The sequence below is a fragment of the Kryptolebias marmoratus genome, linkage group LG22 (genome assembly GCF_001649575.2).
Source record: "Kryptolebias marmoratus isolate JLee-2015 linkage group LG22, ASM164957v2, whole genome shotgun sequence".
Lineage (NCBI taxonomy): Eukaryota > Metazoa > Chordata > Actinopteri > Cyprinodontiformes > Rivulidae > Kryptolebias > Kryptolebias marmoratus.
The window spans coordinates 17,387,911-17,407,953 of record NC_051451.1 but is presented as its reverse complement, the minus strand read 5'-3'; the positions used below and the strand labels follow the sequence as shown (position 1 = coordinate 17,407,953).

Sequence of the window (20,043 nt, the reverse complement as noted above, 5' to 3'; positions counted from 1 at the left end):
ACTGTTAGCAGGCTGTTAGCTGTGTTACAGGTTGGTAAATTTCAAGCTGCTTTCTAAGCCGTCTGTTTTAAATCATCCGGGCAGGACAGTAAGGCTGGTAAAGATGTTTTCCACAAAGCAAAAAACCCTAAAAGCAGTGGGCAGTTTGTTGTGTTTAATGAGTCATTTCCTTTACCCGTATGACATGTAACTGGATCAACTCACAGCAGCTGACCTGAAAATTGTCCACTTCTGGTCTCTGGCATAGCAACTGGTTTATCACACACAGTGGTTGGTCTATGGAAGGAAAACTGCAATTCTTGCAACAAAGCGTTGACCCACCTTCATGACGATCACTGATGACAGTGGTTTCTTTAAACAAGGTGAATTGTGGGGAAATTGTTTGAGAAAGATCAGTTAAAAGGTTCAAAAAGTGTCATTTTCCACACATATTAATCACATCCAAGATCTGTGGGGTGTGTTTCCTTATCAGAATTTACAATATTTAAAAAAAATAATAAAATCTGCCAATGCAAGTTGGACTTATAGAGTCAATGGCTGCACAGGAAAAGGGTCTTCTCATGGCAGGAGGGAAAATCACATATTGTGGCTGATTTGTGTACATGCTAAACCCTTTATTTGTTGGTTCAAATGAAGTCAAACACAATGAATGTCATTAGTTTGTGTTCTGCTAGCATTTGACCTCTGCGTATACTTTGCATTTGTAACAAAACATCCCCTCAAGAGATCAGCTTGCAGAAGCAAGCTTATGGGTTCGTTGTTGCTCCCTCTGAGTAAGCCAGCCAGTGTATGAAGACATGAATCATAGCCTAGACATGTCACTCAGCTGTGCTTCTGTATTTTTGAGATTTTTATGTCAGAAAAAAAATAAACAAATAAGGAATAATCTGCCAAGTCAGACTCTGATGGAGCCAGTTTGAGGTTGCAGCAAAGCATGTGTTGATTCTGCCACAGGCACAAACTATCAGCTGCAAACTCTGTTCTTCATCATGCATACCAGGTTTTATTTGCTCTACTATTCTCACAGATGTTTTTTGCATATTACTTTTTTTTATTCTTATACCACTTTTAATCCTTGCTGAAACTTTAAATTTCCAGATTAGCTGCCAGTTAAACAAATTCATATATAGACCTACAGCTAACAGCAGCAGCAGGCAATTAAAAAAAGTCAAAACACATTCACAAAGGTTATGAAGGCGTTGACATGTATCATCATGATCTCTCATTAAGACTCGCACTCAGAGCTTCATTTAGAAAAATACTGGAGCTGCTTACTGTCACGCTTGTGTACAGCGATGTTACGCTCATTACTAGAAAAAGGGACATCAAAGCAGATGGACAAGCATAACAGAGCCGGAGTGGCTGCAACAAATTATGTGCTGGAAACATGCAACTGACCGTTTGAGGTTCCAGACACTTAAATCAACCAGAAAGTCTAATAATTCAAGATTGAAGATTTTTGGCATCAATCTTGGGGAGTAAACACAGTGAGCATGTTGTTCCAAGAAAAAAAAAAAAAAAACACTCTGAGCTATAATACACTTAGCATATGTAAATCAACAACTGGCTGTGGTTGCTTTTAAATGCTACAAAGTAATTTTCATCAGAAAAATGAGTCATTAATGCTGGCCGAACATATTTATTGTATACGTGAGGAATATGTGACAGCTAAAATGTACTCAAACATACAAGCATAAATTCAGATCTTTATAAGCCAGGCATTTTCCTCAGTTATGTCATTTAATCCTTATAATAATTTCCAGTGATCAACTTGCAGACATGGCATTAAAATTCCCCCAAACTACTTCAAACCAGTTGGGGATAGAAGTAAAATAAATACATAAAAAGTTAGCTAGTAAGCTAATAAAAAATAGTAAAAATGTGTTTGAAGTGAAAATAAAATTATTACTTGCTAACTGATTTGATGAACTTGACATTTTGTTAGAAGCTGTTGCTCTAATAATCAGCTGGGCTGTGAAACTTCAGCACCATTCCTTCACTGAAAAAAGAAAACAAAATCACCTGAGGCGACCCCCATTCATCAAGCTGGGTAACACCTATTAACAGATTAAAGAATTGGTTGAGCTCATGGTCACGTTGGTACAAAATATGATAATCCTGCCTGCGGGTAACTTAGGCGACCTTTCAAAAAGTCTACTTCAACCAAATCTGTGCTCTTTCCCCCAACTCTAACCAAATGGTTTTAATGTGTAAACCCAGCTAATGACTTAAAATGCAAAATAATATGTTTTATAATTTGTACGGGCTTCAAGATGGGTTTTGTATCATCTGAAGAAGTTATCCACGACCCTAAGCTGAGCTATGACTGCTGGAATAGTCAGCATTGTGTATAAACCTACTATAGAGCTGACAATTTGACTTGCAATTGTAGGACAAATACAGGTAATGAGGGCTGCACAACATAGAGGTTCTATTTTTTTAGCATATTTCTGCTGATTACCACCATGCAAAAAAAAAAAAAGCCTTTGTCACGATGGGCTTGTCCTATCATTTCAAGTCAAAATGTCTGCTTTAAAATGGGTCTATTTGGGGTAAATCTAATGTGAAGCATTGTCAGCCGCAAGACAAAAACAGTCACAGCAGAGATGAGCTTCCCTGCTGATCCAATGTAGCATCAGCTTCTTGGCATTTGTGCATTCCCACATTGGTTTGTTAAAGCCAGAAGTCTTCATGTTTGGACGGCAGTAGGAGAGCAAAGTGGTCTCACTTAAATTCCTGTTAACAAGCTCAGAAAAAAAAGGTACATACTCGACATGGATGCTAAATGTCTCAGCATTAGACATTTTTGAAATGGTCTAAATCGCTTCTGAAGTCTATCAAAATTAAAATCTACCGTACAACGAATGTTTAGAAAACATGTTAGAACCCAGTGAAGATTTGTGAGTGTAATTAACCACCAAACAGATAATAGATGAAAACAGAACAACAGAACTGAGAGCAACAAACATATTGCATCAAAATTAAGGTACAATACTTTAACAAACTATTGATTAAATCTCTTTTTCTCTTGCCTCAGACCTACAATTTTTAATTCAGTGCTTTAGAAAAAATAAATAAATAAATAAAAAAGAGGACGTCACACAGTGCTTTAAGGAAAGTTTTTTTTAGAAATCATCTCCGGCATATTGCAGGTGTCTGCAGAGACTCTGAAAGGATTATTTGTATGGCCTTCTGCGGCTGCAACCTCTCACCTCATTAACTCAAAGTCTGTAAGCAAATGAAGTTGAACTTTATCCTGGTTAGGGGAGCACAGCAGAGAATTAATGCTGTGTGAAAGAACACAGAACAAAGTCTCACCGTCTGTTTCCTCACTAAATGGAAAGGGCAGGAGTGAAAAAGTTTTTTTTTTCTTTGTGGTATTAATTAAAAGTCCTTCCAGCTTCTATTGGTAATTTTTCATTACTTATAAATAATGGGAAGGTTGGACAGCTGAACATGTGACCACTGTTGTAGCAAATAGAACAGTTTCTTGAATCATGAAGCAGGACGTTGGGTGAAATCTCCCTCAATTAAAAGCCATTCATCACACTGAGGCTTTGAATTTTGGATGTGGAATTACAGGAGTTAAAATAATTTTTGCAAATCAGTAGTTTTAACTTTCGCCCATACTTCAAAAGTCTCACTGAACACATTAATTGAAATGTTCAAAGACCTTACATGTATGATGTTCTGTGACAGTGGTTAATGAGCCCACTCAATAGTCAGAGAATGGGTGAAAATAAAACTTATGCATAGTCACATATGTCTCTTTCTGTATTTAAAAGAATCATCAAGCACGTTCGTGGTGTAAATTTAGTTTTGTTTGCACTAGAGATCCTTAAATCCACAGTCAACAGACTTCACAAAGGCATATGATTATCAGCGGATTTGTGTTGCTTCACACTAAACAGATTGTTTTAATCAGCTTGAGCATTTTTTTCACAAAGTCAAGAATCTTTAAAGTAAGTTGAAACACAAAGTTATGCACAATTTATATCTTAACATCTTAATAGTTTATTTAACACATCAAACATAAACTCATTTTGGGCGATATACTGAAGAGTTTCATTTATAAAAATATGCTTCAGACATTTCAGAGGTTTTGTAATTTTTTTTAGCTTTACTCCAAAAATGCACATACAACATGTAAGACACACAAGAGCACTTTCAGAAGGATTAGTGCATTTAGGGCCAATGAAAACACTGAATTTTACAGTGTGACTTCCATTTCAGAGCTGGAGACTGAATGCATCCTGTTGAACACCTGCAGCAAGGATACCACCAAACTAAATAGGTAATCCGTGCTAACCTTTACTGGATTATTGTAAAATTTAAGACCTATTGAAAGTTTTGTTCCCAGTGTTATGCCTAAGAAATGAGCTGAGTTTTTTTTTTTGTTTTTTTTCTTCTTCCCCTTCTTTAATAAACAGAAGTGACACAGATTTGATTCAGCCTGACTTGGTAAAAATAAAAAGTAAATAATTAATTAAGTTTGACTTTTCTAAATTTTAATATGCGTATGTTCTCACCGCAGTTCAGCGAGGGGGTTATGACATCAGTCTGTCCACCGGTTACGTCATTGTGCGTCGTGATTCTATTTTTACATTAAAAGGTTATTTTTGACAGAAGTGTACAAGCATGTTGAAGACTTTAACAGGAAACACTTAAGTGGCTACAGCCAACACTAAAAGCTTATAAGTAGCAAATGCTTTTGTCGTCCTTTGCAAATCTGCCCATGGCGGTGCGCAATTGCGCTGCAAGGAGCTGATGAGATGTGATACCAGTGTCATGTTCAGAGAGGAAACTACCGCAGCGCCTCAAGGAAACAACCCTTCCGCTCTGACCCCATTCCTGGGAAAAGGACTTCCAAATTCCCGAAAAGATGAGCTGTCGGCTAAATCGCAGCGATCAGGTTATTAACGCCGTTTCTGTTGTTGAGGACTTTTGATTTCTGGAAAGGAGGAAGCATGATTTGGACTCCAGACCGTCGTGACTCTAACTCATGAGGATAGTTTGCAACATGACCGCGGATCCTCTCTGCGCAAGTCTGGATATTTAAGCACCATGGACGCAGCGGACATCGCTGCTTCTGCGCTGATTTTGGGGATTATTGTCGTGTCGCTGCTGTCCAACGTAGTGGTGCTGATCTGCTTTCTGTACAACCCAGAGATCCGCAAGCAGGTACCTGGGCTTTTCATCCTCAACCTGACGTTTTGCAACCTGTTGCTGAGCGTGTCCAACATGCCGCTAACTCTGGTCGGGCTCATCACCACGGGGTACCCCGGGGGGAGCGGCATTTGCCAGGTCGTGGGGTTCCTCGACACTTTTCTCACCACAAACTCCATGCTCAGCATGGCAGCTCTCAGCATAGATAGATGGGTGGCGGTGGTGTTCCCGCTCAGCTACCACTCAAGAATACGGCACAGGGACGCAGTGCTGGCTCTGGGATACACTTGGATACACTCACTTTGCTTCGCCTTGGTGGCCACCTGCCGCTCCTGGGTCGGCTACAACCAGCTTTACGCGTCGTGTACCCTCTGCAATGCCCGGGCGAAGGGATCTGGGACGCAGTTCATGGTTTTCACCGCGGCTCTGCACACTCTCACATTCCTCCTCACGCTGATTGTGATGTGTGTAACCTACCTGAAAGTGCTGAAAGTTGCGAGGTTTCACTGTAAACGCATCGATGTGATCACTATGCAGACGTTGGTGCTGCTGGTGGATATTCACCCCGGGTAAATACTGTAACTATCATAGACGCATCGATCTAATTTATTTATCTCATTGTCTTTTTCACATTTTTTTCTGTCTGTTTATCCTGCCCATTTTTAAGAATTACTAAGAGCATTTTATCTTCTGGTGAAAACTTGTGTGCTTAAAAAGATTGAAGCACAAAACCTGTGCCTCTTTGTTTAGAGAAAACTACATTTCAAACAATAACAAAGTCATAGTCTTTATATGTTTTAGTATGGTTTAAATAAGAAATTTTATTATAAGAGATGACTGAGCACATGGGTGTCTTCTTCATGGCCATCCCACATGTTCATGTTCTAATTGAGTCCATCCATCTTGCCTGCATGCCTCTGATCATGCCCCTGGTCTGAGGATAAATGCTTACCTGTGTGCTTTGGCAGTGTTCGCCAGAAATGCCTGGAGGAGCAGAAGCAAAGGAGGCAGAGAGCCACCAGGAAGATCAGCACATTCATTGGCACATTCGTGGTTTGCTTTACGCCTTATGTCATTACAAGGTGAGCTGAGATCTATAAAGATGCATGTTCCAATGTGGGTGTGTGTGAAAATATGTTTTTGAGGTGTCTATCACACGCAAAGAGTTTATTACCTGTAACAATTTTATTTTACCTGCAGCTGCTGATGTGGTAATACTCAGAATTGTTTAATTTTCAGTGACCTCTTGAAACTGTTTAAACATTTTCACTGATTCATTTTCAAACTGTCAAAGGCTGTGATGGATTCAAAACAAAGCTAAGCTCTGGTTATATTTGTCATTCCTATTCTTTGACTGAAAACAACAAATATGAATGAGAATATTTCTTTTAACGAGAAGCCCAGTATCAAAACACTGACACGCAGCAGTTTATTTCCCCACAGTGATAATATTTTTTGCAGAGAGAAGTGACGTTTCTGTGTTTCTGCAGTTTTACAGCACCGAGGGAAGCTCATCACATGCTTTAGATGTCTTCCACTCCAGTTACACTGATCTAAGAACTGATGTTTTTTTTTTTCCCCTTCAGATTGTGTGTGACTTTTCTTTTCCTGTTTCTGCTTTATTTGGTGTAGAATTGTGGAGATCTTCTCCCCAGGGTCTATAAGCCCTCACTGGGGCATCCTGTCCAAATGTTTGGCCTACAGCAAGGCAGCGAGCGACCCGTTTGTCTACTCGCTGCTGCGTCACCAGTACAGGAAGACCTGCAGCTCTCTGGTCAATAAAGCCCTCAAGAGGAGTCCGCTTAACTCCTCTTCCCTCAGGATAGAAAGCAAAACAGGGAGGAACACAAACAACTACAACTCAACAAGCAACACTCAATCATCACTTAACAAACCACTCAACCCATGAAGGCAGTCACATCCAGAGATATTTAAGACTGTTCGATATCCGGGATACCTTACTTTAGGCTTTACGCATGTGAAAATTGGCTTAAGACTGCAGATTGGCCTCTCCCTGATTGTGTAATATTACAGCACACAAGATTGTCACTCAGTTTCTTACTGGAAGAAAAAGGTTGATGAGATTTTGCATCTATTTTTGTATTTTTAAAACACCCACAATGAGGTGAAAACTAACAATAGAGCATTTTTTTTCTCTTTCTCATCATGTTGTCTGACTTTTCCAGCCTTTTTGACACACTCAGCTGAATGCTCATTTGTTCTTGCCAACAGCATTGTTTTTTTTTTTTAAAATAGGTCACAAATAAAAACTTTTCATTAAAAAAGGCAAAAATCATCTCCTTGAGCAGACACTGCAAACTTTGTGAATGCTCCTGAATGCATGGGAGCATTTATTAGTACGCTATTTTTAGCAGCACGACTGTGGTAAAATGAACCATGTTTCCCGTCATCATGGCAACAAAGGAGCATGGCACCCAGCGCTTTAATCCATGCTTTTATTTTTAATTGCTTAATAGTCGGCGGAATTGATTTATTGAATTGTTAAGTGTTTTTCTGCCACTTTTGTAAGTTGTACAGAGATTATAAAGGCGCTGAGTTCAACATTGTTTTGTAGCATTCTGGGAATTTTGATACACATGGATGTTGCAACAAATAAATCAACACTTGACTCAGATATCGACAATGTCATTAAAGGTGCATGGCACAATCATCAAATAATATTCAGTATTCTGAAAGAACTTTGATGCAAAATATTTTCCTACATCCAACTGGTTGATATTTGCAGACAGACTGTAAAAGGCATTTATGAGCCATTTAGGTGTATTATGTGTTGCATTGTAGCTTAACTGAATGGCTGTATTTTCTTAATGAAAACTCAAGCATAACATCAGACCTCAGTAATAATCATCAAGCTGGATATTTTGTTCATTGAATGGTTTAAAACTGACCATCAGTTTGTCAGTACAATGGCAGTATTGTGCACTAAAGTGAGGAGTTGTTTTTTGTTTTTTTATGTTTGTATATCGTAACTGTAAGGTGTGAGTTAGAAAGTGCCTTTTAAATTTTGATATCTGATTTATTCAAAGTACAACAGAGGAAACATTTCATAAAGTAATTTCTCAGCATTTTTTTGTGCCATGGTTAAGTGTTATGATAAAAGCAGTTTGTTATTAAAGTAACTTTAATTTTGTAAAGCTGCCTTATTGTTTATTGTTACAGATGAAAAACAAAAGCAGTGAAATATGACTTGAATGTGGTAACATTCAGTGCTGTGTGATGAAAATTTCAGCATTTGCATCGTAACAATCCTTTCTTTTGATGACACTGGGTTATCAGCATGTTGTATTTTTAATTAACTGTGACTGTATAAAGCCTGTAAAAGGCAGAAAATCTATTTATTTTTGTTTAACTGCGTCTGTTTTTTTGCTAAATGTGATGATAATGCAATAAATGCTGTGCATTTTAACTATTTTAAACCTCTCTATGTTCTTTCTTACAGATTAAAAGTTATCTTTTGATCACTTTCAGGATGTAACAAAACCTAACACACAAGTCTGCTAAAACCTTTCTCTTCCACACTGATTTTTTTTCTTTTTTGTTCGTGTAGCAGCAGAACAAAGACCTTTTTTAAAGCAGTGGGGCTCAAAGTTAGAGAGCTTTTTTAATTGCGGAACAGCAAGGAGGAGTGGGATAAGAATTAAAGAAGAAAAGAAAAACAGACAAAGGTGGCTATTAGCTCAGGCAGCTTTGGGAATACTATTCTGGTTATAAGTACCATCCATCTATTTTATAATCAACTTGAACAAAATTAAATCAAACTATAAAACAATTATGACTTGTCGGGAGTCACAGCTGCCTCCAGTAATTTTCATTAATAACAAAAGAGGGTAAGGGCTTAAGTGTTTCACTATAGAGCACATCAACCAACCAAGAGCAATTAGCAGAAAGTGTTTGGAAAGTTTGAAAGGATCGCCAGCCCTGTACCACATCTCCAGAGGCTCAGCGAGTGGGTGAGAGCCAGACACAAACCTGACACACATTAAGCGCTGTGCACAGACCCTGTGATTTAGCCACGGTGCGTAGGAAGCACAAGAAATCAATGGAGAAAGGAAACAATGATGAGAGCAGTGGATGACTTTGTGTAACCCTGATGCTACTTACTTAAAAAAAAACATTACATCACAGGTTCACTGTCAGCTTTGAATTCAGAAATATAGCCATTTCTTACAGGGAAGCTTCATCAGGTTTTCTAAACTACAAAGTGAACAGTCACACTGTCAAAAATCAGCTACTGCCTCCTTGGTGTTATTTAAAGCTATAATTTATTATGTAAAATATAGAAAAATATGATAAATGTTGTTTTATTGTTGCATTAACAACAGAGCTGAGTGAAGGTCTGAGTAAATCCTTTGATTATATGTATTAGACATTAAAAAAAACATCCTGGTTTGATATTTTAAACAAACACTGTAAGGTTTTTATTGTGCGTTTTTCAAGCAAAAACCCATGAGATCCATCCTTGATATTAAATGAGTGTAGTAAAAATAAATTGGCTGTCAAATCTCAGCGTAATTGGAGTCAACCATGTGCAGCAACTTCTTTTAATCAGTGGCAGCAACACTAAAGTGAACATGTATGAGTGATCCTCAGAGAGAAAACTCAACAGACTGATCTTTTGAATTTATTTCTTCCGAGAAAAGAGCAAACAGCATGTTTCACTCTGCGCCCCTACGGGTTTGCTCATCAATCACTGACACACATATCATGTGCTACACCAGAGTAAATGTTTAAACATCACAAATCACTGAATCATAAAATAACGTCTGTTTGTCTAAGTCGAATGCCTTTCCATTTATTATTGTTAAATTTCGTGTTTTATGTTTCTTTTAATATTTTAATTTTTTTAAATGAACTGACTGAACCAACCAGTGTCATGCAATCCCAGCCATGGGAATGTTGAATTCAGATGTCATAGTTCTCCCCATGCCCTGAAGTAAACAGGCTGCAATGCTCACAGAACTTACAAAAAAAGTGCCTATTTCTGTACAGGAATGCAGCATTTTTGCTGGGGATTTTTTTTCTTGTCCCAAAGGACTTTGCAGCAACGTTTGAAAGTATTATTGCCAGGGAAAGATACCCTCGTTCTCTAATTCGCTGCTTTTATTGGGGTCAGCTGTGGATTTGGGGTTAGAACAGTTGTCCTTCAATGAGCTAGTTGGATGTTTGATTTCATTTGTATGCCACATGTCGAAGTGTCCCTGGGCAAGACACTGACCCCCTAATTGCCGCACATGGGTGCCCTGTTGGTGTATGACTGTGATCTTAAGCGCTGATTTGTCTCTATAGAATGATTTATTCAGATTAGTTTTGTACAGATGTAGTGGAGTGCTTTATGAATGTGTGTGGATGGGGAAAGGAGGGGACAGATTGTGTTGTGAAGTGCTTTGAGTGGCCCAGTTGGCTGGAAAGGCACCATATAAGTACAGTCCATTTACCATTTTATTCACAGACTTTGGTTAAATAGCTGTGATTGAAATCTTTAGACCAGTTGGAAGTTACTTGCCATGCAAATGTTAAAATAGGAGAGGAGGAAATAGTTTGTTGTTCTGCTATGTAACCCACCATAAGGACAAAGCCTGTACCACATGTCCACGTCTTCTGCAAAAATGTCAAGCAAATATTACACTGATATCATTTCAAGTGCGCTTTTCTACAGCCATCTGTTCAGCTTGTAAACACTTAGTATGCGTGTGTGAGGGGAGGGAGGGAGGGTGCAGGGGGTGGGGGTGGATGCAGGAGGGTGCGCATGTGTCTGTATCAGTCTACTTCAGCAAATGCTAAAGTTTCCTGAACTTGTTAGGGGGAAAAAAATGACACAAAATTTAATAAATCAATGGTCCAAAAAGACTTTATCTGTCTCAAACTGCAGCCAAAGAAACACTTATACTGATTTGTTTTAATTAAAATAATAGCAAGATTATATTTAATACTTGTCTGATGATCAGTTTAATTACTGACTGGATGTTTCTCTGCTTCGTACATCGTCCAGTCAGGGTTTTTGTTGCACGTAGAATTAGCACCACGTTACTCTGGATTTAAAGCAGTGAACCTATTCATAAACTTAATTAGGTTTGGTCTTTGTGGAATTTTATTGGATGATTTTTTGGCTTTGAGACCCACCTTTTCAGCAGCTGTAGTAGCAGCAATAGTAATCCTGTACATTCAGTTCTTGTGTCACTATTGAAAAAAATTACATCAATAAACAGGAAAAAATAAACCTAAAAAAATAAATAAACACTGGGATAACGACAGCAGGGGAGGCATGCCAGACTTAATTACAATTTCAATTCAAAGGCTGGGATTCAGAGCCTATTTCTGTACATATGATAGGGGAAAAAGTAGAAAGTTATGTTGAAGAGTTAGTAATCTTAAAATGACATGAAATACTATTAACATACTGACACAATTTCACTACATAATGGGAAAATGTCAAAATAAAACAAGACGCTGAACAATGAAACTGTTTCTCAATATACTGCGTTAGGATCTGAAAATGTTGGTGTCATTTTAAACTTTTAAAATTGCAGAACTTTCATATAAAACTTCTTTTGCATTCCAAAAGCCTTTGCATTGTCTAGCCCACTTGTATCTCTTGCTTTTCCGCACGAACTAAGTTTGTATACTATATGTATGTCTCATTATTTTCAGACTAAATGGCATCATTTTCACCTAATGTTATTTTCAGACACAGTTTTGTTTTTCTGACTATAAGAACCTAAGTCATTATTTTAGATGGTATGTCATTATTTTTAGATATTTTTTTATCATTATTGGCTAAAAATCCTCCGTAAATTGTTCCACATCTAAAATAAAAAAAGGTCAGAAGTTAAAAACATCTGCATGTTTCATTCAATTAAAAAATAACAAACATAAAACAAATCATGATTACTAAGACTTATTATCTGCATATATTAGTTTGGGGATTTGCTATGAGTAAATTTGAGCTTTTTGAAACATGTTTACATGCATTCAGTGTTATCAGGTAAGGGCACTTTGGACAGATGTAGTGTGAAAATAGAAAACTGCTTTGGTGACTTTCACTGAACCAGCTGCTCCGAGAGCTTTGCTGCTGCCAGTTAATGAGAGGATGATGTGTGTGGCTCCGGTTTTCAGCGTGACTCATTTTTAACCACCTGCCTAATGATCAGGAAACAGGATAATTGGAGAAAGTTTTGGTATATATGGGATTTTTTTTTTAAAACAGGGGCGGAGCCAAGAGACTGACCAGGGGTGGAAAAACTGAAGGCTTATGGAGCTACTTATGTACTCAAATGAGTAGTAGCTGGTTTGTAAATTGTCTAATGCCCAACCGTGAACGACAGCTAAAAATGTTAATTCTTGTGTGTGTTTCTCACTGTTAGCAAAATAACTCATGAGCCACTTGACAGACTGAAACCTTTAGAAAGTAGTGATTGGACGTGCATCTACAACTAGTTAACTTTTTGGAGGTCAACTCAATTCAAGATGATCACCACACTTAGTCCACCTTGGAAAAGAAAACGACAATTTTACAACTAGTGAGCTAAAATTGTGTTTGAAAAGTATGGTAGTAGCTGAGAATTATCCTCAACACATAATCCAAGAGCTAACAGATCTTTATTTGATTGTTTTGCCGTTCAGTTCGATACAATTCCTTCAAGGAATGTTCATTTAGCTTACTCAGTGTGGCTGTCACTCAGTCACAAAAGATTTTATTGTTTTAAATTGCTCTAATTATTTTAAATATCCATATGTTCATGCAGATCATTTGTGGGGTTATTTTCTGAACAAATAAACATGCTTATAAAATGAACCCCAAATTAATTTACATAAACATATGGATACTTAGCACAACCAGAGAAAATTAAAACAATAAAATGTTTTGTGACTGAGTTGGACAAAGATGTGGCATCTATGAATAAGGAATCACCTCAAAACTTTTTATGAGAGTCAATGTTAAAAGGTCCCAAAATGGCAGACCTAGGTTCAGATCCAGACCCAAAGCAGCTATGATGTTTTTTGTTGATAAAATTTAGTTTTTAAAAAAAATGTAAGTCATCTAAAATGCATATCATCAAATAAAACACTCAAATCTACTGCATTATATTTAGCATTTTCTTTATTGAAATTGTGTAACTAAGCTCTGCTTTGCTTTTTGAACTATTGTGAAATACTACATCACATTATTTATAGCACAGCTGCATTATTTCAGGTGTTTTATGTTTCATCTGAACTGACTCTCTGTGTGAGATCTTGGGATCTTTACTGTCCTTTATGTCTTTCAGTTTGCATGCTGTCCATGTTTGCTGGTCCTGCCAACTAAACAAAGCACATATTCAGGGTTCTGCCTCCTGCACTCATGCTGCTCTGCATGCAGACTCTCAGCACTCAGTCATATGTCAATTACAAAGTTACATTAATTTGTTTGGTGGGACATTTGTCAGATTTCAGAAGAACGTTGTTTCATTTGTCACATGCAATCTCAGAGGTGATCAGTTCCAAAGTGGAATTTGAATGATCTGATTATGCCAGGAAAGCAGTCACATATCCATATAACAAACACAGCCCAGTATTCATGCATTTGGTTGTTTTGCTATAAATCCCTCAGATAATTCTCAGGCTCTGAGCTGATGCTATGAAATAAATCTGACAAAATCTATTTTTTCTCAACAGCAGCAAAGGGTGTGTGTGATAACAATGAGCCAGAAATGCCTCCACCTGACTTTGAGCTACCAATAAAAATTCCCTCAAACAATAACTGAGACCAAAGACAGCCACTTCCAAACTGACAAGAGGAAAATATATCTTATTTAAGGTCATTTATGCTCACGTAAGGTTGAGGCAGAAGATAATAAAGCACATATGGTTGTAGTTTCTTATTCACAGGCAGCACTTCATGCCCTGAGAGGAAAAAAGGAAATATCCACACATATTGAAGGAGAGAGTGACATTCACATGCAACAGGATGTGACTCGGGCTGTCTGACCATATATGGCTATTTCCAGCCTTTATACGCAATGAGAATTGTAAGGACACTGCCATCAGAAGGGAGAGGAAAAAAAGCCCGGTAGGTGGGACTGGGAATCTTTTAGAGGGACAGAGAACAAAACCAGTCTATATGCAATTATTGTTTCTGTGAGCTAAGAAGCCATGGCTTAAGGAAAATCCATCAAGTCATTTCATTAGGAAAAAACCTCGGCAGTGAAAAGGTGTGAACACAATGGGGTCCACTTTTTGGAGAATTGTGGTTACACATGAATAAGCCTCTCTCACAGGGGTCAAATGAACATGGAAGCTGTGAAAAGGAGAATTACTGCCAAGTAAAAACACTCACCAGGAATGACCAGGACCTAGAACTGAAGACCTTATTGTGATTTATTCAGTGTAAAAGCAACAGTCTTCACGTGAAAAATAGAAAATGATCTCATGAGAAATGCAATGGTCCTTAAATTCCTGGAAATGTGCTATTTGGTATGTTTTATTTGTTTGTTTATTTGTTTTTTGCTGTCTTTGCATTGCCACAAAATTAAGAAAAGCAGGTTGTTCTATCTCTCTCCCCTTGGCCCTGGGGAATGGGAAGTCTGGATTTCCCTCCTGGTCCTGTTGCCTCTGCAACCCAACTACAGATAACCAGAAGAAAATTTAAAAATGGAGACTGTTCTTTTGTATCTGCAGTATGACTCCAGAGGAGAAGCTGATAATGTCACTCCATAATTGACAGCTCTAAGATTATTCATCAGCCAGTCAGCTTGACAGTAACTCTGCCCAGGTATTCACTGCATGAACATAAAAGGTAAAGGTGCGTTCATCTGTACTGTACTAACTGCATTTGCTATTTTTGAATATCTGTTTCGATCAGGTGCAAAACAGTTTCTCACACATACTTTCATTCAATTAAGCATTATCACATCAGCAGGAGACTTCCATCAGCTTGTACGTGTAAATGTGTGCACATGTATGTGTAGAAATGTGAAGAGGGGAGATGGAATGGAAAGAGATGATTAGCTGACATCAGTGTGATAGAACGCCATTGCCTGCAGTATGACTGCTCCTTAACCATTTGCAGATTTGCAGTGGTTCACTGACCACACTTCTCACAAGTCGAGAAAAAAATAATCACGTGTGTGTGTGTTTTTTCTTTGTGTGTGTGTGTGTAGCAGAGGATCCACAGTGATGTGATATTAAAAAAGACTAAGCATATGCAGGCCATGGAAAATATATTTACAGAGCATTGTATTCTAGATGAAAATAAAAGGGGAAAATAAAAACATAAAAAAAAAAAATTGATTGGTGAGACAAGACCAGATTTTAAAGTGTAGCATTTGTTTTAAGAAAAGAAAATGCATTCCAGTGCTAAGAACTCCATCCTGACAATAAAATATGGTGGTAGTGGTGTTATAGTTTGGATGCATCTGAACCAGTTTGTCTTTATTGTGACTTGTAAATTATGGCAACTATTAGAACAGTGGAAAGAGACTATCAAAACAAGACGCATCTCAACAGGATATGAGTTTTTTAATATATATATATATATATATATATATATATATATATATATATATATACAGAGAGAGAGAGAGAGTATTTTATGTTTCAAATACTGTATGCAATTAAGAAAAAAACAAGAGTTATTTATTTATTTATTTAAATAAATGCATATTTTAGGTGGCCTAGTACATGAAGCTTTGTAAAACAAGCCTTAAAACATTTTTTTAATTAATGTACTATACACTATATATAAAAATATGTATAACTTTAATTGTTTGTTGTAACATTAAATTTAAACATGGAGTGTTCTGTCCACACTATCTTTCAGGCAGTGCAGCATGAGCATTAGTTCTGTAAAACTGACAGGGCAAATAATTCACAATAATGTTGCATTTCCCATTTGACTAGGAAGAAAAAAAAACCATATGGCAGAGGGCTGCTCTATTGTGCAATCCAATGAGATAACGGGATGTATTCCCTCTCACAGAAATTGAAGTCATAGCACAGTTCAACCATGACTGATTACTTCTGCTCGGACCCTTTAGTATACACAGACTTATCTCTGTTGTTCCCTTACAGACTCTTTAAATGTACAATTCAGCTGCTCAGCGTGGCCAAATGTTGGAGCTGCAGAAGGATCTTTCTGGGAAAACAGATACTATCTATTTAAACTCAGGCAGTTTAAAATTACTACTGAAAATCTGAATCCTTGACTTCTGTCTTTGTTACGCAGAGGGGGTCATTTTTTTTTTCTGCCATGGTTTGGGTCTGCTTGCAATTTGCAAAATAAAGCTTTAAATTGTATTTTTAGACATATTGTTAATCATAATCTGCTGCAAAGACAGTTAGTTTGTTCCCATTTGTTTCTCATTTTCTGCAATGAGACAATTTTGTTTCAGTCTAGCAATGCTAGATAACATAATTCATCAGGCCATAAGCTTATCCATTTTAACATTACAGGTGTGGAAAAGCAGGAGCCTTTTCCATTTTTATGAATCAAAGAGAATGTTCGCTTTAAAACCTGCTTCTCCCGGAACATCTTGCATGTTAAAAATGAAGTGCAAACCCTTGTAACAATAAGTTAAATCACAGAGAACATCTTGTCTCAGCAAGACAGAAAAACAGACCTATTCAAAGAAAGACCACTTGAATCTCAGCATTAGAGTTATGAGAGTGATTCACCATCCTGTCAGATTTTCAGTCTAATCAGTCTGAGGAGGAACTGTCACGTAATTGGATTAATTGGGCTGAATTAGTCATAGCAGCAGATGTCTGCAATGTCCTGTGTTCAGGACCGATGCTGATGTCACAACAAAATTAAAGGCAAGTTTTAAAGAAGATTAATGAATTTTGTCTCAAAGTACCTGCTGGGACTTATTTTCAGACTGCCATCATCAACAGCGTCAGTGTCGAGTGCTGAGGGAATCACTTCATTTTAATGAAACTTAAAATCAGTTTAACCCAGTTACATTTATTTCTAGTGGCTGGGGAGAGGGAAGTCTGGGTCTCCCTGCTTAGGCTGCTGCCCCCGCGACCCGACCCCGGATAAGCGGAAGAGAATGGATGGATGGATGGACATTTATTTCTAAAGGGCAAAATGAAGCAAAGCTCATCTCGGGACTTTTTGCAATCCAGTTCAAATTAAATAAATTCATTCTTATTCATGACATTCCAGTTTGATCCAGTTACTTCTAGCACAAACTTAAATTCAAAACCAATGCATACACAAAAAAGCACAAAATTAAAAAAATGGCGCAACTTTACCTGCAGAGTCTAAGTTAAAGTTTTGTCTATTTAAGATGCCAAGAATTTCATTTCTCTGTTTCCAAACTATATCTGATAGGCAAAATTCAGTTTCTCTACATGTTATTCATTCTACATCGATGATCTTCACCATTTTTTTTGTCAGTGTGTGTTTGGAGAATTAAAGGTGGAAGGCTCACTTTTAAGGCGAAGTTGTAGTTTGAATTGAATAAAACCGATTATTCCAGATGTTTTCACCATGACAAAGATATCTACTAAACTGACTACTACCTATCTAGTCAAAAAGATTTTTGAGAAATGTATAGGAGGGATTATAGTTTCAGTTGTAAATATGAAAGAGACTGTAGTCACTTGAGGTTTAAGATATGACTTTAGGAGCAATTAAAAAAGAATTTGTCATTTTTTTCTTATTTTTTTCCAAACTGTAACTCAGATCCAACAAATTCTAAATCAACAATAAAGGTTTAGCAATCCAACTTTTGGACTAAAAAAAAAAATTATGGAGGCTCATGCAAGGTCACAAGATATTGTGATCTTGCATGATCTATTAGTGCTTTTAGTGTGTGTTGTGAATGACTATCAATGCTTAAAGATAAACAGGGATGACTTCAACAGTTAATGCTAAAGTTTTAAGGAAATATATTGTGCAACATGTTGTGGACAAAGTATGTGTTGGAGACAAGCTCAGGTGCTACCACGCCAACTTTTAGCTTATCTGAAAAATTGGTTGGGTTATAGTCATTTTTGTGTTTTCCAAGGTAAGTTGGCTGTGGCGTCCATCTTAAATTGGGTTGAGTCTAAAAGTTAATCAGCTGTAGATGTAAAAGGATTACTTTTTGAGGCTTTCATTAAAATCCATTCAGTGATTCATATGATATTTTGCTGACAGTACAGACAGACAGACATTATCACTTATCACCTTTTGCCATTAAGCAATAAAAAGGGTTTAATGGATCAGACTATTTATCCTCTAATGAAGTTCAAAAACCCTTTAACATTTCACTTATTACAAAGAAATGATTATATTCAGAGCACAGATAAGAAGCAGCATTACATGAGTTGTTTTTGTTCTAAAAATATCATTTGGATGTTCCTTTTTTTTGTTCCCTCTTACATCCAATATACTCCTGTCTCTTTTCACAGCTTTGAGCTTCAGTCTGGACTAATGATTTTTTATCCGTCGCCGTTTTATTTGATTCGCTAATCAGTGAACTGAGAATGCTTCAAAGTTCAATTACCTTTTTTTTTCTCTCTCTCCCCAAGCTTGTTAATTTACTCCAGGCCTTTGCAGATGAGCTGTGTGGAAGTGTTAAACAAGCAGAGAGGATTTTACAAGCGAGATCAAGTTTGTGAATCAACACAGGCTAGAAAATTAAACGTTCTCAACGCATTTTTAAACCATTATCAACGTTTAGAAAACTCATTTCATATTCTGTGTGTTTGGTTTGGCTGTCAGTGGTTAAAAGGCAGCATCAAGACACAAATTAAGTCATTTTGTTTACCACACCTGCTTTTACTTAAAAGTGTGCAGAATTCCTACTAGCAATGAGCAGGACTGTTATGATTTTTATGATTTTATAATAAGATAAGTCAGATTAAAACATTGGTTGCAACAAAGAGGCAGTGGTTCTTGTCTGTTTGATAGATATAAGTAAACACAGCCTTAAGCAAGGCACTGAACATCAAACTGCTGTGAAGAAAGTGGGAATGACAAGTGTGAATGAGCTGGAAATGTGTGTAAAAAGGGGGGAAAAAAGGAAGCATTCACACTAACATCATCCCTTCTAGTGAAACTTCAGACACATAACATCCGTGTCTTAAATCTTTGATAAAGACGAGACTTCTTTTTAAAAAAAAAAGAGTGTGTTGCAGTTTTTTTTAATCATTGAAAATCCTGCACAGGATTACTACACCAGCATCACATGAATATGGTAATCAGTGATTTTCAGCGATGTGGCTCAAAATGTTGTTGTTATTCATGACAACCAGTGACGGTGTAGAAAAAGAGCACAAACAATGCGACTGCCTTTCACGGACCTCCACTGGTCTCTTGCTTTCATGATGATAACAGCAGAGGTTAATAAGTATTTTTTTAAACAGACTCACTGAGTGGCTCTGTTGAGAGTCGAATTTTACTAAAAACTAAAGTTACAAATGTGAAGTTTTTCAAAGACCAATTCAGCTGGAAGCGTCAGTTTATGTAAACCAAATATTTTCTGCACTCACTGCAAAATAAAAGCAACACATTCTCACAGATAAGGATTGTGAAGGCAATCCAATATACTTAACATACTTGTGTTCTGATGACAGAGGTTTTATTACTATTCTGATGATTGAAATTAAATCTGACAATTATCAGATGATATACAAACAAGAGGTAAATGAGTGTAAGAGTGTTGTATAAGCCTGCAAGGGTTTGTTTTTTTTGTTGTTGTTTTAGTTTTTTTATATTAACAAATTTATTACTTATTTGTTTAAGGGGAAGGGGTAAGTTTATTCATCAAAAACTTTTAAAATAGAATGTTTACATATAAAATAAATGTTCCCGCTACGTCTATTTTTTGCATTAATGTTTTCTTGATTTATCTCTTCCCTGCTAAAAGGCTAATGCTGCACGTGGGTGTG

At 37.1% G+C, this 20,043-nt stretch overlaps 1 protein-coding gene across 1 annotated transcript; it reads left to right on the top strand.

Moving 5' to 3' along the window:
• The first annotated feature begins 4,051 nt into the window (after positions 1 to 4,051).
• On the top strand, positions 4,052 to 8,573 carry LOC108243850 (G-protein coupled receptor 26). Its single transcript, XM_017429558.3, has 3 exons — positions 4,052 to 5,735; positions 6,135 to 6,248; positions 6,799 to 8,573. The coding sequence occupies exons 1-3, from the start codon at positions 5,065 to 5,067 to the stop codon at positions 7,073 to 7,075; spliced, it is 1,062 nt and encodes a 353-aa protein (XP_017285047.1). The 5' UTR covers positions 4,052 to 5,064; the 3' UTR covers positions 7,076 to 8,573.
• Positions 8,574 to 20,043: the final 11,470 nt, after the last annotated feature.